Source organism: Periplaneta americana, chromosome 12, assembly GCF_040183065.1.
Source record: "Periplaneta americana isolate PAMFEO1 chromosome 12, P.americana_PAMFEO1_priV1, whole genome shotgun sequence".
NCBI lineage: Eukaryota > Metazoa > Arthropoda > Insecta > Blattodea > Blattidae > Periplaneta > Periplaneta americana.
This window is the reverse complement of record NC_091128.1, coordinates 68,626,293-68,646,905: the sequence shown is the minus strand read 5'-3', so window position 1 is coordinate 68,646,905 and position 20,613 is coordinate 68,626,293. Positions and strand designations below refer to the sequence as shown.

General features: G+C 38.4%; 1 protein-coding gene across 1 annotated transcript in view; it reads left to right on the top strand.

Annotated features, from left to right (window-relative positions):
* The window catches only part of LOC138710534 (integrin beta-PS-like), a 111,973-nt gene extending 95,483 nt beyond the window's left edge, over positions 1 to 16,490 (top strand). Inside the window, exons 14-15 of the mRNA XM_069841499.1 lie at positions 12,006 to 12,145; positions 14,789 to 16,490. Coding sequence (XP_069697600.1) covers positions 12,006 to 12,145; positions 14,789 to 14,854 — 206 coding nt within the window. The 3' untranslated portion in view covers positions 14,855 to 16,490. The remainder of the gene's footprint in view (positions 1 to 12,005; positions 12,146 to 14,788) is intronic.
* The last annotated feature ends 4,123 nt before the right edge of the window (positions 16,491 to 20,613 follow it).

The following is a 20,613-nucleotide window of genomic DNA, read 5'->3' as shown; positions in this document are numbered from 1 at the left end:
GGAAAGTGTAACCCGGAGTTTGGGACCCGCGTTTATGAAGTGGAACCCGGAGTTTGGGAAACGGAAACCGGAGTTTTACCCGGAAACCATACTTTGGGATGTGTGGAACCCGGATTTTGGGAACCGTAACCCGGAGTTTGGGAACCGGAAGCGGGAGTTTGGTTGTCCACCCGTAACCTGAGTCCTGAACCCGGACTCGTTGTCCTGGAAACGGAAGACAGGTTCCAAAACTCCGGGTTCCGGTTCCTAAACTCCGTGTCGGTTTCTAAAACACCGGGTTCCGGTTGCCAAGCTCCGGGCAGGTTTCCAAACTCCGGATTTCAGCTCCAAAACTCCGGGTTGCGGATCCCCAAGTCCCGGCAGGATTCCAAAACTCTGGGTTCCTGTGTCCCAAGCAGTGGTTTGCTGGTCCCAAACTCCAGGTTCCGGTCCCCCAAACTCCGGGTTTTGGATTCCAATCTCCGGTTCTTCGTCGTTAAATTCCGGATTCCAGTTCCCAAACTCCGGGTTCCGGTTCCAAAACTCCGGGTTCCGGGTCCCATACTCCGAGTAGGGCTCTAAACTAAGGAATCTGGGGTCCAAACTCCGGGTTCCGGGTCCCAATCTCAGGGTCCCTGTCCCAAACTCCGGGATCCGGGTTCCGTTTCCCATACTCCGGCTTCCGATTCTCATACTCCGGTTCCCAAACTCCGGGTTCCGGGTCCAAAACTCCGGCTTTCGACTCCCATGCTCCGGGTTCCGGTCACAAACTCCGGGATCCGGTCCCAAACTCCGGGGTCCGGTCCCAAACACCGGCATCAGGGCCACATACTCCCGTTTCCTGTTCCCAAACTCCGAGCAAGGTCCCATAATTCCGGGTTCTGGGTCCCTAACTCCGGACCCAAACAACGGGCCCCAATCTCCGGGTTCCGGTTCCCAAACCCCGTTTAGGGTTTCCAAAACTCCGGGTTCCTTGTCCCACAACTCCGGGTTCCGGTCCCCAAACTCCGGGTTCCGGTTTCCAAACTCCGGGTTTCGTTTCCCATACTCCGGGTAGGGTTCCAAACAGCAAGCAGGGTTTAAAACTCCGGTTTCCGGTCCCAAACTCCGGGCTCTGTATACCAAACTCCGGGTTCCGGTTCCCAAACTCCGGGTTCAAGTTCCCAAACTCCGGGTTCCGAGTCCCAAATTCCGGGTTCCGGCTCCCACACTTCCGGTAATATTTCAAGAATCCGGGTTTTAATTTTTACAAAAAAGTATATAAAAATTCTCGACGAAATTTTCAAAAAATTTAAATAAAAATTCGAAAAGAAACTGAAAAAATAATTGTTCAAAAAACATTAAATAGAAATTTAAAAAAATTTCAAAAAAATAAAAAAAAGAATTTTGGAGAATTTAAAAAAATATATATTTTTTTCAATAAAATTTCACAAAGAATTAAAAAAAATGTGAAAAATCCAAAAAAAAATTAAAAATGAATTTGAAAAAAAAGTTAAAAAAATACAAAAAAATTTTCAGAAAATTCTTTTGAAAATTGAAATTCTTTTTAAAATTTGTTTCAAAATTTTTTCAATTTTTTTTTTTAAATAGTTATTTAAAAAAATTTTTCAAACTTTAGTATTTAAGATTTTTTAATTTTTTATTTTATTTTATTTTCAAAAAAAAATATTTTGTAAATTTTTTGAAAAAGGAAATTTTTTTTTAATTTTCTTGATAATTTTTTTTAATTTTTCAAAATACTTTTTTTTTTTTATTTTTTATTTCATGTTTTTTTTGAAATTTTATTTTTTCAATTTCTTTTCGAATTTTTTTATGTAAATTTTTTGAAATTTTTTTGACAATTTTTTATATTTATTGTAAATTTTTTTGAAAATATTTTTTAATAGTGTTGTTTTAAATTATGTTTTGAAAATTGCCTTTTTGGAAATCGTTTTGATTTTTTCAACTTGTTTTTCGAATTTTTTTTAGTTTTGGACCCGCAGCCTAAATTTATGACAGGAACCCGCATTTTGGGTTACGACCCTACGTTTGGGACCCGAAACCCGGTGTTCGGAACCCTGATTTTGGGAGCAAGACCCGGAGATTGGGAAACGGAACTTGGAGTTTTGGACCCGGAGTTTTGAACCGGATACAGGTGTATGGGAAGTGGGAACCGGAATTTGGAAATCGGAAGCCTGAGTTTGGGACCCGGAACCCGTAGTTTGGGAAGCGGAACCCGGAGTTTGGGAAACGTAACCCGGAGTTTTGGACCCGGAAACCGGAATTTTGGACCCGACTTTTGAACCGGAAGCCGGAGCTTGGGACCCGGAACCCGAAGTTATGGAACACTGCCCGGAGTTTGGGACTCGGAACACGGAGTTTGGGAAAGGTAACCCGGAGTTTGGAATCCGGAACCCGGAGTTTTGGGACCCGGATGTTTGGAAACTACCCGGAGGTTGGGAACCGGAACCTGCGGTTTGGGAACCGGGACACGGAGTTTTGGAAAGGGAACCTGGAGTTTGGAATCCGGAACCCGGAGTTGGGGGACCGGAACCCGAAGTTTTGGGTCCCGAAACCGGCAGTCTCGGAACCCTACCCGGAGTTTGGGAACAGGAACCAGGAGTTTGGAACCCTACAAGAGTATTGGACCCGGAACCCGGAATTTGGAAACCGGAACCCGGAGTTTGGGATCGGAACCCTGAGTTTGGAGCCAGGAACCCGGAGCTTGGGACCACGGAACACGGAGTTTTGGAACTGGAACCCGGAGTTTGGAATCCTGCCCGGAGTTTGGGAACTGGAATACGGAGTTTTAGCATCCTACCTGGAGTTTAGGAACCGGAACCCGAAGTTTTGGGTCCCAAAACCCGGAGTTTGGGAACCGGATGCCGGAGTTTGGGAACCGGAACCCTGAGTTTGGGAACCGGAACCCGGAGTTTAGGAACCGGAACCCGTAGTTTGGATCCCTACCCAGAGTTTAGGATTACATACCTAATCCAAATCTGTGTGGATTACATACGTAATCCAATTATTGATGGATTACATTTGTGATCCAATTATAGATGGATCACGTATGTAATTCAAATCTGTATGGAATACATGTGTAATCCAATTATAGAAAGATTACATATGTGATCGAATTATGAAAGGATTACATGTGTAATCCAATTATAGATGGATTACATATGACATCCAAATCTGTGTGGATTACATATGTAATCCAAATATGGATGGATTACATTTGTGATCCAAATACGTGGATTACATATGTGATCCAATTATGGATGGATTACATACGTAATCCAAATCTGAGTGGATTAAATATGGAATCCAATTATGGATGGATTACATGTGCAATCGTATAGATGGATTACATACGTAATCCATATCTGTGTGGATTACATATGTAATCCAATTATGGATGGATTACATGTGTAATCAAATTATGGATGGATTACATACGTATTCCAAATATGGATTACATACGTAATCCAAATCTTTGTGGATTACATACGTAATCCAATTATGGAATACATACGAGTTTGGAAACTGGAACCCTGAGTTTGGGAACCGGAACACGGAGTTTGGGAACCTGAACCCGGAGTTTGGAATCCGGAACACGGAGTTTGTGGTCCGGAGTTTGGAACCCCAAACCCGGTGTTTGGGACCGGAACCCGGAGTTTGGGATACGGAGATTGGGACCCGTAGTTTTGGAGCCTTAGCCCGGAGTTTGTAACCCGAAGTTTGGGACCCGGATCCCGGAGTTTACGACCAGGAACCCGGAGTTTGGTACCCGAAACCCGGAGTTTGGGACCCGGAACCCGGAGTTTGGGACCCCTAGTTTTGGAGCCTAAGTTTGGGAACCGGATTCCGGAGTTTGGGATTCGGAACCAGCAGTTTGGGACACGGAGTTTGGGAACTGGAAGCCGGTGTTTGGTACCCGGAGTTTGGTAACCAGAACCCGGAGTTTGGGAAGCGTAACCCGGAGTTTGGGAAGCGGAATCCGGAGTTTTGGAGCCGGCGTTAGCAATTCGGGATCCGGAGTTTTCGATCCCCTACCCGGAGTTAGGGACCCGGAACCCTGAGTTTGGGAATAGTAACCCGGAATTTGGGAACAGGAACCCGGAGTTTGGGAACAGGAACCCGGAGTTTGGGACCCTGGACCTGGAGGTTTGGGCCGGGAACTCGGAGTTTGGTATACACTTTGGGACCCGTAGTTTTGGATCCGTAGCCCGGAATTTGTAACACGGAGTTTGGGACCAGTAATCGGGGGTATGGGATCCGGAACCCGCGGTTTGGGACCCGGAGTTTGAGAACCGGAACCCGGATTTTTGGACCCGCAGTTTGAGAACCGGAACCCGGAGTTTGGCAACCGGAACCCGTAGTTTGGAACCCGGATTTTTGGAACCGGAGCCCGGAGTTTGGGAGGCGGAACCAGCAGTTTGGAAAGTGTAACCCGGAGTTTGGGACCCGGCGTTTTTGAAGCGGAACCCGGAGTTTGGGAAGCGGAAACCGGAGTTTTACCCGGAAACCATACTTTGGGATGTTGGAACCCGGATTTTGGGAATCGTAACCCGGAGTTTGGGAACCGGAAGCGGGAGTTTGGGTGTCCACCCATAACCTGAGTCCTGAACCCGGAACTCACTGTCCTGGACCTGGAAGACAGTGTTGTCCCAAAATCCTAACCGTTACCGGTTTTTTAATCCAGGTTCGCGAGTCTTGGATCCGGAATGCAAAGTAGTTTTCCCGGAACCCGGAATCCCGAAAGCGGAGGCCTGTACATAGATCCTGGCGTCCTGGACAGTGAACCTGGCCGAAGTCGACGAAAAGGAAGTACATGACGACGGCGGAGACGAGACGAAGTAGACGATGACGAGATGAAGTGGAAGACGACGAGACCTAGATGATTTTTGAACTACGAAGAGACGAAGTCGATAATGCCACCTAGATGGGACGAAGTCGACGACGACGAGGCAGACGACAATGACATCGAGAAGTCGACGGCAAGTACGGGACGATGTCGACTATGACGACGAGACGAAGTCGACATAGGCGAGATGATGTCGACGTCGGCGAAGAGGCAAAGTGGACGGCAACGACTAGACGAAATCGACAACGACGAAGAAATGAAGTCGACGACGAGATGAATTCGATGACGACGAGCCAAAGACGACGACCAGACGAAGTCGACGACGACGGGAATATTATCATAGTCCACTTCGGGTCGCGGCGATGTCATGGATGAATTATGAAAAAACCGATCACTTGAAAAAAATACTAAAAGTCAAATTTAAATGTAAATTATGAAGTAATTCCAGAAATAACATAACTGTAATCGTACTCAATCTAAAGATTACACTTTTATGAACTTGTGACACGTAAATTCACACTTTTCACACCAATTTTGAGTCAGTGATCATCATATGTTCATAAATCTACACTTTTGTTGAAATTTTGTAAAATTGTTTACTTAACTTTCAGCTGAATATTTGTCCACTAAACTTCACTGAAAATGATGTTGATGCACAAAACTTAAATTCACACTAACAATAACTGAAACACACTCAGTATCTGGTGTGTCCCCCTCTGGCCATAATTACAGCAGCCATTCTCTCAGGCATTGTTTCGATTAAGGTTATGATGTCTCTCTGGTCGATATTGTCCCATTCCTCTTTGAGTGCCGCCCACAAATCACCTAAGGTCTCCGGAACAGGATTACGATCTCGGATACGTCTACCCCACCTATCCCAGAGATGTTCTATAGGGTTTAGGTCGGGACTCCAAGCTGGCCAGTTGAGACGAACAATCTCCAGTGCATCAAGATACTGTGATACGCAGCGCGCTGCATGTGGACAAGCATTGTCATGCATGAATATGAAATCATCTCCAATAAATGGAGCAAAGGGCACGACGTGATCGACGAGAATCTTGTTGATGTAGTGGTGAGCGTTGAGACTACCATTCTCGACAATCACCAATTCCGTTCGGGCCTCCATGGAGATGCGGCCCCACACCATCACGGAACCTCCACCGAATGGCGTCCTTGCAGACAATGTGCACTCTGCGTACCACTCTCCAGATCGTCTCCAGACTCTTTCTCTACCATCTGGGGATTTCAGGGAGAACCTGGACTCATCAGAGAACAGCACACTGCTCTACTGCTGCATAGTCCATTGGGCATGCTGACGAGCGAACTGAAGATGGTCGGCTCGGTGCTGTCTGGTCAGATCTGGTCCCGTAGCAGGTTGTCGTGATAGAAGATTTTGTTCTCCAAGGCGTCGTCGAACAGTCCTCTCGCTCACATTAACACCCCGCACATGTTGTAGTCGATTCCGAGCTTCAACTGCTGTGGTATGCTGGTTTCTTAGAACCTGGCTGATGAGAAATCGGTCATCTCGGGCTGAAGTCTTCCCTTTTCTGCCAGATCCAGGTCTTCTGGAGTAACTCTGTGTTTCCCGGAATTGTTTCACAGCCTCTTGCACTGTAGTGTATGGTGCACCTATGGTAGCAGCGGCGTAACAGAGCTCTCAGCGACCGTCATCAATGAGAGCGACAGCTCTGGCAACGTCTTGGGGTGAGAGAGGCATTGTCTGAACTAAACTTACTGACGAAATGCCAAACAAACCATTTTCGACAGTTGTTATTGATTTTCAGAAAGGAAAGGAAGCAATAAAGCAGTAATACCTCTTCAATTGTTTATGATGACCTACTCCACATGTTCAGCATAGAAACACACTCTTTCGTTGTTAGGCGATAAACCGAAAATCAATTGGTGTGAAAGGCGTGAATTTACATGCCAAAAGTTCATAAAAGTGTATTTTTTAAATTTAGTACGATAACAGTTATGGTATTTCTGAGATCACTTCATAATTTACATTTAAACTTTGACTTTTAGTATTTTTTTCAAGTGATCGGTTTTTTTGCCTGTCAGTGTATGTTACTAATTACAACATAGTGAGAAACAGTTATTATTTTACGTAAATTTAAATTCCTTCACACATCTGATTTGTACAGTACCTTTAATAATGTATATTTTACTAAATATTATATTACAAGTGTCAAAAACAGTGATATTTTAAGTTTCTACGCTAATTTGTGTGCACAGAAGTTACATCTTTGTTTCCTTTTCTCGCATCCTTTCAATTAGAATTTCCCTTTCAGTGGCAGATTTGTCTTGCTCTTCATCACTGTCATCTTCATTTAAATGCTGTGTATTGTCTGTAAAATCATCGTCATGTAAATACTTTGCTACATTGTGGAACACAAAGCAACAGACAATGATTGTTGAAACATTTGAGACAAAATTCTGCAAATGTATTGTAGAATAGGAAATTTTTTAGTTGACTTAAGCAACGTTCTATAATTCATTCTTTCTTTAAAAGTCTGTTAATTTTTTGTAACTATCCTGTATAGGATTTCGATATGGTGACATGAGCCATTGTTCTAAGCCACACCCTTCGTCTCAATAGGACTGCATTTTTAAATCCATTTAACACATCACGAACAGATGAATTTTTCCATATTCTACAGTCATGAACTTATCTTAGCCAACTAGTTACAACACTTGTACTAGCTACAACACTTGTAAAACCTTTTGCATTGCATGTAGCTTGCACTTCGATGCTAACAAACTCTTTCTACTAACATACTTATCACTAGGGACACCCGATTTTCGCAAATGATTATTTCACGAAGGTATTTAATTACAAGAGTAGTGTCTAACACTGTTATTGCATAAATGCACACATTGCATTCTTGAAACTATGAGCTATCAACTCCATAAAAATTATTTCACTACCTCATCGCTAGATGGCAGAAGATCCATAAAAAGACACTCATGTGCAACTCTGTTCTTGCATCCTCGTCTTTCAGTGTCAAGCACAGTATTACATTCAAAGCAAGATGGTCAGGATTGATGAACAAACCATTACCTGGGAAGAAAAAAGTGATGCACTGAGAGTAAATTTTTTAAACCTCAGGAATGGCCATCACTAAAAGAAAACCAGTAGGTCTTCTTTAGGAAGACTCAAGGCGAATATCCGGCGCCTAAACGGGATTTTTTCGGCTAAGGAATGGTGACCCTAACAGAAGGTTCCCTGGTCCTCCAGGTTGGGGTTGGGCTTTGGGTTGACAACCCAATCCCGGAAAAAATTTAACGTTGAGAAACCCAAAGAAGCAAGCCGGACTGATCATCGGAGACAACTAGGCAAACAGAATAAGGATATGTATTTGGCTACATGGAATGTAAGAAGTTTATTTAGACCTGGAGCCCTGAGAGATTTGATACAGGAACTTGACAAATATAATATAATGATTGCGGCAGTGCAGGAAATAAGATGGCGAGGGACGGAAATGTTTATGTCCGGTAATTATTTGGTATGCCATAGTGGTAGTGATGGCCGAAATAATTTTGGAACGGGTTTCCTGGTCCACAAGAAAGTTAAAAGTAATATAATTGATTTTCAACCCATTAATGAACATATATGTAGTATACGGATCAAAGGAAGATTTTTTAATACCATCATCTTATCAGTGCATGCTCCCACAGAAGAAAAAGATGAAATTGTTAAGGATGCCTTTTATGAACGTTTGGATAGAGTACACCAAGAAATATCTAAGCATGATATTATAATCATATTAGGAGACATGAACGTCAAAATTGGTAAAACAAGTGTGTGTCTAATGTTGGTAGGTATACATTACATGATATATCTAATGATAATGGGGAAAGACTATGTGATATTGCGGTTGCTAAAGATCTGGTTATCTCCAGCACGCGGTTCCCCCACAAAAATATACACCTACAAACATGGATATCACCTGACGGCTTTACAATTAATCAAATTGATCACGTCATAGTAAGTGCAAGGCATGCCTCAGACATTTTAGATGTTCGATCTCTAAGGGGAATGGACTGCGATTCAGATCACTTTCTAGTCAGAGTTAAATATAGACCTAGATTATCAAGATTAGCAACTTTTGTAAATAACAGGCGCATAAAATTTAATATTAATAAATTTGAGGACAGTACAATAGCAGATGAGTATAGAAGAACTATAACAGATAATATTCATAAACAGAACATACAGGAGATGAATATTGAACAGAAATGGTCCTTCATTAAACAAAATATACATTCAGCTGCCTCAGAGATCATTCAGACCACGCAGAATAAAAATAGGAACACTTGGTTTGATCAAGAATGCAAAGAAATGATAGATAAGAGAAATGAACTCAGACTGGTTATGCTACAAAAGAAAACTAGAGCAGCAACAGATAAATACAAAGAAGGAAGGAGAAATGCTAAAAATATTTGTAAAATGAAAAAGAAAATGTTTGAAGAAAATTTATTGTAAGACTTAGATGAAAAATTTGGAAAAAATGAAAGCAGAAAATTTTTTGAAAGTGTCAGAAGGCAGAAGAAGGGTTTCCAACCAAGAACGATGATTTGTAAAAACAAAGATGGAAACCTAATTACTGGAGAACTACAGGTACTAAAAGTATGGACTGAATGTTTCAATGATCTCTTGAGTTCTGGAGGACAAGAAGATATAAATGTAAATGTATCCTATTTTGGACCTGACCCTTACATGTCAGTACCAACGAATACTATGGTATATGATGCAATAAGGAAAATGAAAAACAATAGAGCACCAGGAGAAGATTCGATTAATGCAGAGTTAATCAAAAAGGGTGGAAAGGAGTTGTGGAAATATATTCATAATCTGATTGTGGACATATGGAATCAGGAACAAATGCCTAGTGATTGGAGTGTAGCTGTCATATGCCCTATACATAAAACAGGCAATAAACTGGAGTGTAAGAATTATAGAGGCATATCACTGCTAAATATTACATATAAAATTTTCACTAATATCTTAGCTAAGTATTTAGAACCATACATAGAAGCAATTCTTGGAGAATACCAATGCGGTTTCTGTAAGGGTCGATCAACAACAGATCAAATATTTTCTTTACACGCCTGATGGCCTTAACTACACCAGAATAAATAAATAAATAAATAAATAAATAAATAATTTTAGAGAAGTTTTGTGAATTTAATTTACCTTTGCACCAATTATATATTGATTTTAAAAAAGCTTTCGACTGCATTAGCAGAGATTATATTCTAGAAACTTTAGGCGAAATTGGAGTTCCCAATAAGCTGATCAATTTAACTAAAATAACTTTAACACAAACTCAAAATAAAGTTAAAATGCAAAATAAACTCTCTGAAAGCTTTATAACTTTTAATGGCATTAGGCAAGGTGATGCCTTATCAACTATGTTGTTTAATGTTGGATTACATAGAATTGTTCAAAAGATAACCACAAACCCAGGAGGTACAATCATCAATAGAACGGCACAATATATGGCATATGCGGATGATATTGTTATCTTATCATGCAATGTAAGTACAATGGATGAAATACTCAAACAAATAGAAGCTGAAGCAATCAAAGCCGGTCTGGAAATTAACAATGATAAAACTAAATACATGTATAATATGAATAATGACAATACTAATAACATTAATTTAAATGATACTAATTTTGATAGAGTTTCCTGTTTTAAGTATCTGGGTTCCATGGTGAAAGACAATAATGATATTATGACTGATATAAAAGAGAAGATTGCAGCTGGGAATCGAGGTCTTTGGGCATTGAATAAAACTATGAAGTCCAGGTGTATCTCAAGAAAAGCTAAAATAAGAATATATAAAACTATTATTAAACCAATAGTAGTATATGGAAGTGAAACCTGGACTCTACCTGAAAGGGCAATAAAGATCTTAAATGCCTGGGAAAGGAAAGTATTACGGAAAATCTTTGGGCCTACTTATGAGCAAGGGTTTTGGCGAATTAAAACAAATGCTGGGTTATATGAATTATATAAAGATAACAACATTGTTGTTGACATAAAACTCAGGTTAGAGTGGCTGGGACACGTAGCCAGGATGGAGAACAATCGCAAAGTTAAATCATCTTAATTGCTACAAAACATTAATGACAACTATGATTAAAATTTAAGTTAACTTGCACCTCAATTTTTGTGAGATCTGTGGAACATCTGTTCCCTTCTTCCCCTCCACTTATTTTTTATAACTGAAAAAGCAGAAGTGTAGAGATACAATATGATAGCATTCTTTAATTTTATCTGTAATGTGATGATCTAACATATGAAATTATAATAATAATATTAATAATAATAATAATAATAATAATAATAATTCTTTATTTATACTGGCAGAGTTAAGGCCATAGGGCCTTCTCTTACACTCTACCAGGTCACAAAGTATACAAGCAGTTCAAATTTAACAAAAAGTTAAAGAACAGAATACTAACATATTACAAAAAAAAAATAATAATAATAATAATAATAATAACAATAGATAATAAAATCGACACTAAACAACATGAAAATAATACAATAATAGAAAAAAGAACGTAAAATACATGGGAATATAGTAGCCTAAAAGCAACTCATTTAGTATAAATGGTTAATATGGAAAACGTAAGGCATAAGGTAGAATATAACAAAATGAAATGTAATAAAATAATAATAAAAAAGAAAAGAAATACGAATATTAAGTAAAATTCACAATAAAAAGGCTATGATAATAAATTCATCGGCTGATAAAGAGAACAAAAAGGGGAAAGGAAGGAAAGAAATATATAGCCTATAAATTATATCCATAGAATAAAAAAGACATGGAATATTAAAAGAAAATTATGAAAAATGACCATTCTTTTACTAGTCCAGAAATATGGGACTTCTGACGTCTCTTATGGGGTCAATAAGGGACAAGCATTTACAATTTCAAATACAGGATATCTTGTACATTACAGGACGCTCAGTAACCCTGGTCCATATTGTACTTTCAAATTGGGGGTGATATTTTTTTCCTGCACCAGTTATGTGAACAGAAATATCATTTCCAACATAAGGAATTAAAATGTAGCAAAATATCTGAAATGTATAACATGAAAGTATGTGTCACTTCGTAATGCCATTCCTTCTCATATATTTTAAAATTATTTTTCTGACAGCATTGGTGCTAGGCGTGATTGGTGGCATTGTACTGATTGGTTTGCTCCTGCTTTTAATTTGGAAGATCGTTACTTCAATACATGATCGCAGAGAATATGTTAAGTTCGAGAAAGAGCGTGCCATGTCCAAATTTGACAGGGTAAGTATTATTCATACATTTGACTTCATCCAGTGCTAAAATTTCTATACCTTTTACTATCACTTTCGTAATGTCTCCAAAAGCACTATATTGAAAGCAACAATCTGGTTTTGTTCATATTATCACTGATATCATTGTAATTTATCATCACCACCACCACCACCACCACCATAACTTTCTAGGACTCCAGACAGTAGAGAGGGGCTATATGGGAATAATGCAGTGCAGTTTCAGTCTTGTGACGGCAGTAGTTATTGCACAGTGCTGGGAGAAAATGGCTGCACTGATATTGCCTCCCGCCAACTACGAGATTCGTGCAGTCATCCGATTTCTGCATGCTCAGAAGCAATCTCCAGCAGAGATCCACCGCCAATTGTGCAATGTGTATGGACCCGACATTATGAGCGACAGTATGGTCGATGACGGTGCAGGCAATTCACTGAAGCCCGAACCAATGTGCACGACGAAAACAGTAGTGGCCGACCGTCCCTGGTGACGCCAGAACTGATGAAATGTGTGTGGCAAGCAGTTTTGCAGAACTGACGCTTCACAATTTCGGAACTCTCTGGTCAATTCCCCCAGATGTCTCGCTCACTGTTGCACGAAATCGTCTCCCGGTGGCTTGGTTTTCGGAAAGTGTGTGCAAGATGGGTGCCTAAGCAGCTGACAGATGAACACAAAACGAAACATCTGGCTGCAGCATTGACATTCCTACAGCGGTACGCACAGAAAGATGACGAGTTTCTCGACAATGTTGTCACTGGGGATGAACATGGGTGTCGCATGCCACACCAGAAATAAAACAACATTCCATGCATTGGTGGCATAGTGATTCACCTGTGAGGATCAAATTCAAGCAGACAATCTCTGTCAAAAGAATCATGTGCACTGTCTTCTGGGATCGATGTAGTGTCCTCATGTGCGAGTTTTTACCGTGAGGGGAGACCATTAATGCTGAGCAGTATTGTCAGACATTGCGAAATCTGAGGAGGGCGATCCAGAACAAGAGACGTGGAATGCTGACAACAGGCATTATGCTTTTGCACGACAATGCAGGACCATATACAGTCAACACCACAAGGAATCTGTTGCTTCCGTTTGGATGGGAGATCTTCGACCATCCAACCTACAACCCCGACCTCGCCCAAGTGACTTTCATCTCTTTCGTCTCATGAAGCACTTTCTGGCAGGAAAACATTTCCACAATGACGCTGGGGTACAGACGGCAGTGACTTCATGGCTCGATTCCTTGGACAAAGTTATAACTGTTCTATTGTACATTTCTGTTACTGATGTAAACTGATAAAGATACAATAATATAAATGAGATTACAAAAAGAATCTATAACAGATGTGGGCCAGCACAAAATTAAGATTTCATAACCCAAACACCACTGAAAAATAGAAAGTGTAATTTGGAATTTAAATAAAAAGGATAGTAAACAACTTGAAACAGCTCATAAGTATGAGCTTCTTAAGATTGATTTTATGATTCATACATTGAGATCACCAAAGAAACAGAAACGAGAAAAATTAAAAGGCTAACCGACAGTACAACATAAATATGAATATCAGTGTCATTAGTTTCAATATTACAGGATGAACAACTATCATTACAGAAATTGCTTTTTTGCTGTAGACCTAATGGGCGACGAAAGTTCAGAAGACACATACGAATACATACGAGGTTAAACAATAGGAACATTTGAGTTATATGAGGCAGGACTAAACAGTCCTAAAATCTTCTACTAATGATGAAAATGACGATTATTTGGGGCATTTCTGACTTGCAACCACATGTTGGTCTTCTTAAGGCTTTTTTTTTTGCTGTTTTTAACATCACCATCAATGTCTACATCTACATTAACATACCCATCATCATTACCATTACTTCTACCACTACCAATCTGCCCTTAAAACCTAATCTAGCGTCATTTCTGTATGAACATGAACCAATATTGGACATTCACAAGTAGCTAGAGACCTTGGTCATGCAGTCGAAGAATAAAATTTGGATCTGCTAGGTTTATAGTTGAATATATTACCTCTTGAGTCACTGTTTTGATTAAAAATTAAGAATTGTCCATTTCATGAAATATTTATTCTCACTGTTTATTTTATGAAACACTTTTAAAATAACTGGAAGAAATATCTGATGTTAACACTATGTGAACATACTCAAAATAATTTTGAGAACTCCTTTCAACTTCTTAGAACTATCCCAAAGAAAAGGAAAAATTTGACAGGAGATTTAAGGAAATCTCATGATTGTGTGAAACATCTATGTTCGAATTGAAGTAATAAAATACAATATGTACTTTTTTCAACACTGAAGTGTATTTTATTTTATATTCTTGTACACACATATCTAAAATTTCTATGATTATTGTATGGAAAACTTCGAGGCACATTAAATAGAGAATGGAGTGAGAGAAGCCATGTAAGAAACCACTACGCACGAAGTTCATCTTACACTTATGTTTCCATTATACTGCAAGTGATGTTAGAGTAAACTTATCATGCCAAAATGTCACAAATTTTCTCTCTTGTACCTCGAACATAGATGTTTTACGTCAAAAGAGACAGCATAAATTAAAACTACAAGAAGAAATGATTTTGACGTGGATATTTGTGTTTATTTCAGGGGGACAACCCAATATATAAACAAGCAACTTCCACATTCAATAATCCAACATTTGGCGGTGACTGACAAACAAGAATGTTAATTATGAACAATGTCTGTTGACATTCATTTGTAAAATACTCATCTGTGTTGTGTGAATACTTTTTTTAAATGAATGTTCAGTCTTCACATTATGTTATATTTCTTGGATGTCTTACATCTCTTTAGTTTGATCGTCATTATTATTGATGTCAAATAATTGTTACTCATTCGGTTTGTGTGTTATCTCCAAAATTGTATATTCCTCTTTGCCTTAAGCTTTTATGTAACCTCTCCTTGTGCAACCTTTAACTTTCCTGAGGAATGTCATTTCTGTAGCTTGCAGTTTGATCTTGTTTCTCTCTTCTTCACGATTCACTTTCATATGTAAGGACAGAAATAGTTACTGTCTTGTAGAACTTTATTCTGTAGTCTAATTATTTTAAATTTATTTATTTTGTTTTCTATATACTTTGTCTACATGAAAAATTATTTTTTAGTCTTAATTCAATGAATTTAAAATTAATATCAATTTCTAAAAGATTTTAAAAAATGAAGTAAAACAGAATATTACTATTTTGAATCTTGCGTACTCTTCTTTTAACACTTGAATATAAGTAATTGATTAACTAGTGGACTTACTCATGTTAATTATGTAAGTCCGTAAGGCTTACAGCTATTTTGGTGCATCATCACACCATCTTCAGAGCCTACTAGATCTAGTAGGCTCTGAAGATGGTGTGATGATGCACCGAAACAGCTGTAAGCCGCACAGACTTACATAATTAACACGAGTAAGTCCACTAGTTAATCAGTTACATAGAATATTACATAGAATATGTCATAATGAACTACCTAAATACGAGAGAGAATCAAAAAGTAATGCACAACAATTTTTTGTGGCAACATATTTAATAGATAAGCAAAACGAAATAATACACAAGAAAACTACAGGTTTTACCTATTTTCCGACATAGGAACTAAGTTAGTCTCTAAACACATTTCTCCCATCATGATACCAGATTCACTACACCTCGTTCATAAAACTCCGCTTTCCGGGTGTATAGCCACCTGCGTACAACTGATTTCACTTCTTCGTCCGAACCGAAGCATTGGCCTCCTAGGAATTTCTTCATTGGTCCAAAGAAGTGAAAGTCAGATGGTGTGAGGTTTGGACTGTGGGATGGATGATTGCCGCCTCAGACAATGAGCGGTGTTGCAGCAGTCACTGGTCAGCCGGAACATGCTTCTTTGGCAGCCCTCTTCAAACAACCTGCACCACCTGTTATGGTCCAGATAATCAGCACCATACACCTCCAACATTTGGATTTTATTCGGACTTTTTCGTTTTGCCCACAAAAAATGGACTACATCTTGCTGCTCTACACAAATAGATGATGCTAGCACAAGCACCATCTTTACTCAGTAGTTATTGCTTGTTTCATCAGGGTGAAACCTGATCGAGCCATTGCTGTCTGTAGCGCAAGATTCAAACTAGCTACCAACTTTTTATGTCCTAACCCAAATAGTATTCCGTAAAAAATTGTTGTGCATTACTTTCTGATCCTCCTTAATATGCATTATAAAAGAAATTTGGAGTATGTATTTATTTTATGATAATAAGGTATCATTATAAACATTGTACTCTGTGACGTGAATAAATTGAAAACTTCCCACAATTGAACATGATTTTTGTAAGTTGCATTTTTAAACATACAAGTGTATGTAGTTTCTTTTTGTCGACTATTCAATGATAATGTATCAGCTATTAGGTTATTTAGTGTCGCTGGAACTGATGATACGAAGATGGAATTTGGCAAGATAAGACAAAGAATTCACTATGTGATTACCTGACATTCGCCTTACAGTTGGGAAAAACCTCGGGGGGGGGGACCCTATCAGGTAAATCAACCCTAGTAGATATCGAACCCATGCCGAGTGCAGCTCCAGGCAGGCAAATGTGTTAAACACCTGAGCTATGCTGATGCCTCTAAGTGTAGTGCTTGTTTCATATGAGGATGGATCCCAATGTTGTAGTCCTGACCCACTTATAGTTGAAAAAAAAAAAGAAAAAACTAATCTTACCTCATTTTTCCACACAGTCCCCCTAGAAGATTGATGCACTTCTCCTAGCGATGCTCCAACATTTCCACAGCTCCCTGAAAGAAGGGTTGTCCAACCTCTGCAAACCATTGGTTTATGGACTGCATGACTTCATTATTTGATGAGAATTTCTTCCCATGCAGGTGTGCTTTAAGTTTTGGGAATAGCCTGGAGTCGCTGGGTGCCAGATCTGGTGAATAAAGTTAATGGTCCAGCAATTCAAATCCTTCTGTTGAAATTGCAGCCATTGCAACTAAGGACTTGTGACTTGGAACATTGTCTTGATGAAAAGAACCTTTCGCTTCAACTTGCCACGACATTTCTCCTCTCACAATTTTTCAATTACATTTTCACAATAAAGGCCTGTTATTGTGGTTCTTTTCTGCAAACAGTCTGTCGAAATAACACCTTGGGCATCCCAAAGAACGGAGAGCAAAACTTTGCCTGCTGATGGCTGCACATTAAATTTTTTTGGGATCGGTGAACCCTTATGTAACCACTCCATACTTTGAATTTTGGTTTCAGAATCATAGTGGTGAACTCATGTTTCACCCATAGTCACATATCATTCAAGAAATTGTTTTTTGTTTGCTCTAAAATTAGTTACACGCTGCTTGCAGAGCACTGCTCTTTGTTGTTTTTGCGTCACTGTCAACATTCGAGGCACCCACCTTGCAGTTATTTTTTTCATGTCCAATTTGTTTACCAAAATATTGTGTACATGATGGTATGAAAAGTCTGTTTCTTCTACTATATCCCTGATGGTGACTCGTCGATCTTGCAGCATTAAATCATGGACTTTATTGATGTTTTCTGGTATGACAGTTCTCAAAGGGCTGCCACCATGTTCATCTTCACACGATGTTTTCCACATTTAAACATTTGATACCACCTTTTCACTACACCATAAGATACAGTAGATTCTCCCAAGGTACCTGTCATATCTTGGTGAATTGAGATGGAGACATTCCTTCTTTTGCAAGTATTTAATCACAGCTCTTTGCTCAACAGGCTACATTTCCATACTGATACAGCACCTCCGGCCACTCAAACAGTTGCTACAAGACAAACAGACATGTACAGACTTGCAATTTGGCATGTAGCCATAACACATTTCAGTCATTTGTGTGCCACAAAATAGAAATTTTATTTCAACTAGTAATAGGTCAGGGCTACAACATAAGGATCAACTCTCATATAATGAATCAGTACTGTATTTATAACTGAAATACAAGGTGCTTTCGAATGTCATTAAAAAAAACTTTCAGAAAGCATTCTCACATATAAATTATGAGTTTAATCCATTGCATCTAAGTTCTTTCAGACACAAAAAGCTTACTGAAATTAACAGAGAGCTTGTGTTCAATTGAATAAAATTACAATGCTTCTAAAACAAATGTAAAAAAAAAAGGGGAGAGGTATTATGCAGCACATCTAATTTTATAACTGAACTTTCACGAAAATTTGTGGTGGCAACATTACATGACTGTCTCAATAAACATTTACACAAAATTGGTATTGCAGAATGTCCTAAGAACACAATATACATAACTTGAATACAATGGAAAAATGAGCCACTATAGAATAGTTCACTTGAAATAAAACACTAATGACAATACTAAATCCACTAGATGGTCAGATTTTCCAGACGTCCTGAATTTCCCAGAATTGTTCTGGATTTTAATGATGCGTCCTGTGTTCTGGATTGAGTTATTTTTATTCCAGAATGTCAAAAGGACTGGAAAAATTCAATTTTTCGCTTATTTATATATATATATATATATATATATATATATATATATATATATATTTTTTTTTAAATCCTTATTCATTTTTTCAAGACTTTGTCCAACCTATGTTCAATGTCATTGTCAACACCATCTGGCATCTTCTATCCAGTTATAATGAAATAAAAACGATAATACTATAGTATGTATTAATATTATTCAGTATCTTTATTCTTTACTCTCTTTGGAAGTTGATTTGTTATTGATAGGATTTAAATACTGTATCCTACATTTTTTTCTGTATAGGTCAGGCTGTAATATGACATTATTTTTCCAGACTTTATCAATAATTCAAAGAAAATTTCATAATCTAGCGAAAATGTAACAAAATTAAAAGTTTATGCCCTATATAATTAGTTGTAATACATAAAACAGATAAAATTGGTTGTATTACAAATTGAATTAATTCAAATGTGTAGTCATGTTAAGGTATGCAGTATCATCACCTGTCCTGGATTCCTGACGAGAGAATCTGGCAACCCTGGAGATACCAACAAAAATGTCCCAGTTTCAAGTGACAGAGACGAAGAATTTATAGATAAGCGATATGTTTCATTTTGAATTTAAAAAGAAAGAAAGAACGAATCAATAGACAAACTAGATAAATTAATGAAGCACTTACCTGGTTTCCAGTGGAATTCGAAACATAACTCAGATCAGAGGCCTGGAGAAACCAGATGGAATAATGAAATTCGTTCTTCCAGACTTTGTGGACTGATACAAGGCTGAGTGTAATGCAAGGGAGAAAAGAGGTAGTAAGGGTTGATAGAATTAGTGACATAAGAGAAGAACGTAATGAAACAAGATGAATATAAAGACCTCTAGGGACGAAAAAAAAAAAAGACTACCCAATACATATGTATTATTAATACTCTAATTAATTTAACAAATAAACATATTTACTCTATCATATCTTGAAAACTTAGATATGGGAATTAAAATCACAGCTGTAACAAATCAAGTTTTCAATCAAATCCAATTATAGAAACATACATTTAAACTACTCAACTGGTTTTAGTTTATGATAGTGAAGTATAGAAATTAAATAAAAAAACAGATGAAAATCGACTAATGGTGGTCAAACTGAAGTTTATACAAAGAAATAAAGGTAACTGTTGAATAACCATCGATGGAATGGAGATATAATACTTACAAAAACAGAAACTGAAACCTATACTTCACAACATTCAAAGTTACATAATTGAAATAAACACAAAGACTAGGGCCTTCACAAATCTGACAAATACCAAAATTAGTTTCATCACATATAGTACTTCAAAAACCCATACAAAATAGAAGCTCTCTAAAAAAAATATATGTAGAGACTATAATATCAAGTGTCCAGATGAAAGGTATCCAAAATTAACATCTATATTTTCGGCAAATAATTAATATATCCACGTCCAGGTTATATCATCACAATGGGAATCTCTCAAGTTTTTTTTTTTCTTTTTTTTTTTTTCCATACTTCACAAAAGGGCATACATCAATTGGTGACACACATGCACGAGTTCAGTAACAGGAACAGGTTCAATGTGTGTTGTGGCTTGCAGAGTTACAGCCTGTTACATCTGTGCAGCGTCATTTCAGAACCCAATATGGTTGTCAACCTCCTACACAGAAAAACATTCAGTTTGGGGACAATAAACTGAGAACTATGGGTAATCTGCTGCATATAAAATCTCAATGAAAGCTACAGACCCCTGAAGAAAATGACAATCACATTAGAAAGGCATTTCAATGAGCAAATCAGTTCATGCTGCTAGCTTGCAGCTACAAATGAGATGACAGAGTCGCTGTAGACATGCTAGAGAGAACTGACAAATCACCGAATGCTTCTCGGGGTTACGTGAAGAGCATCATCTGCCAGGTTAAGTTCAACAATCTTCAACACTTAAAAGATCACATAGGGAATGC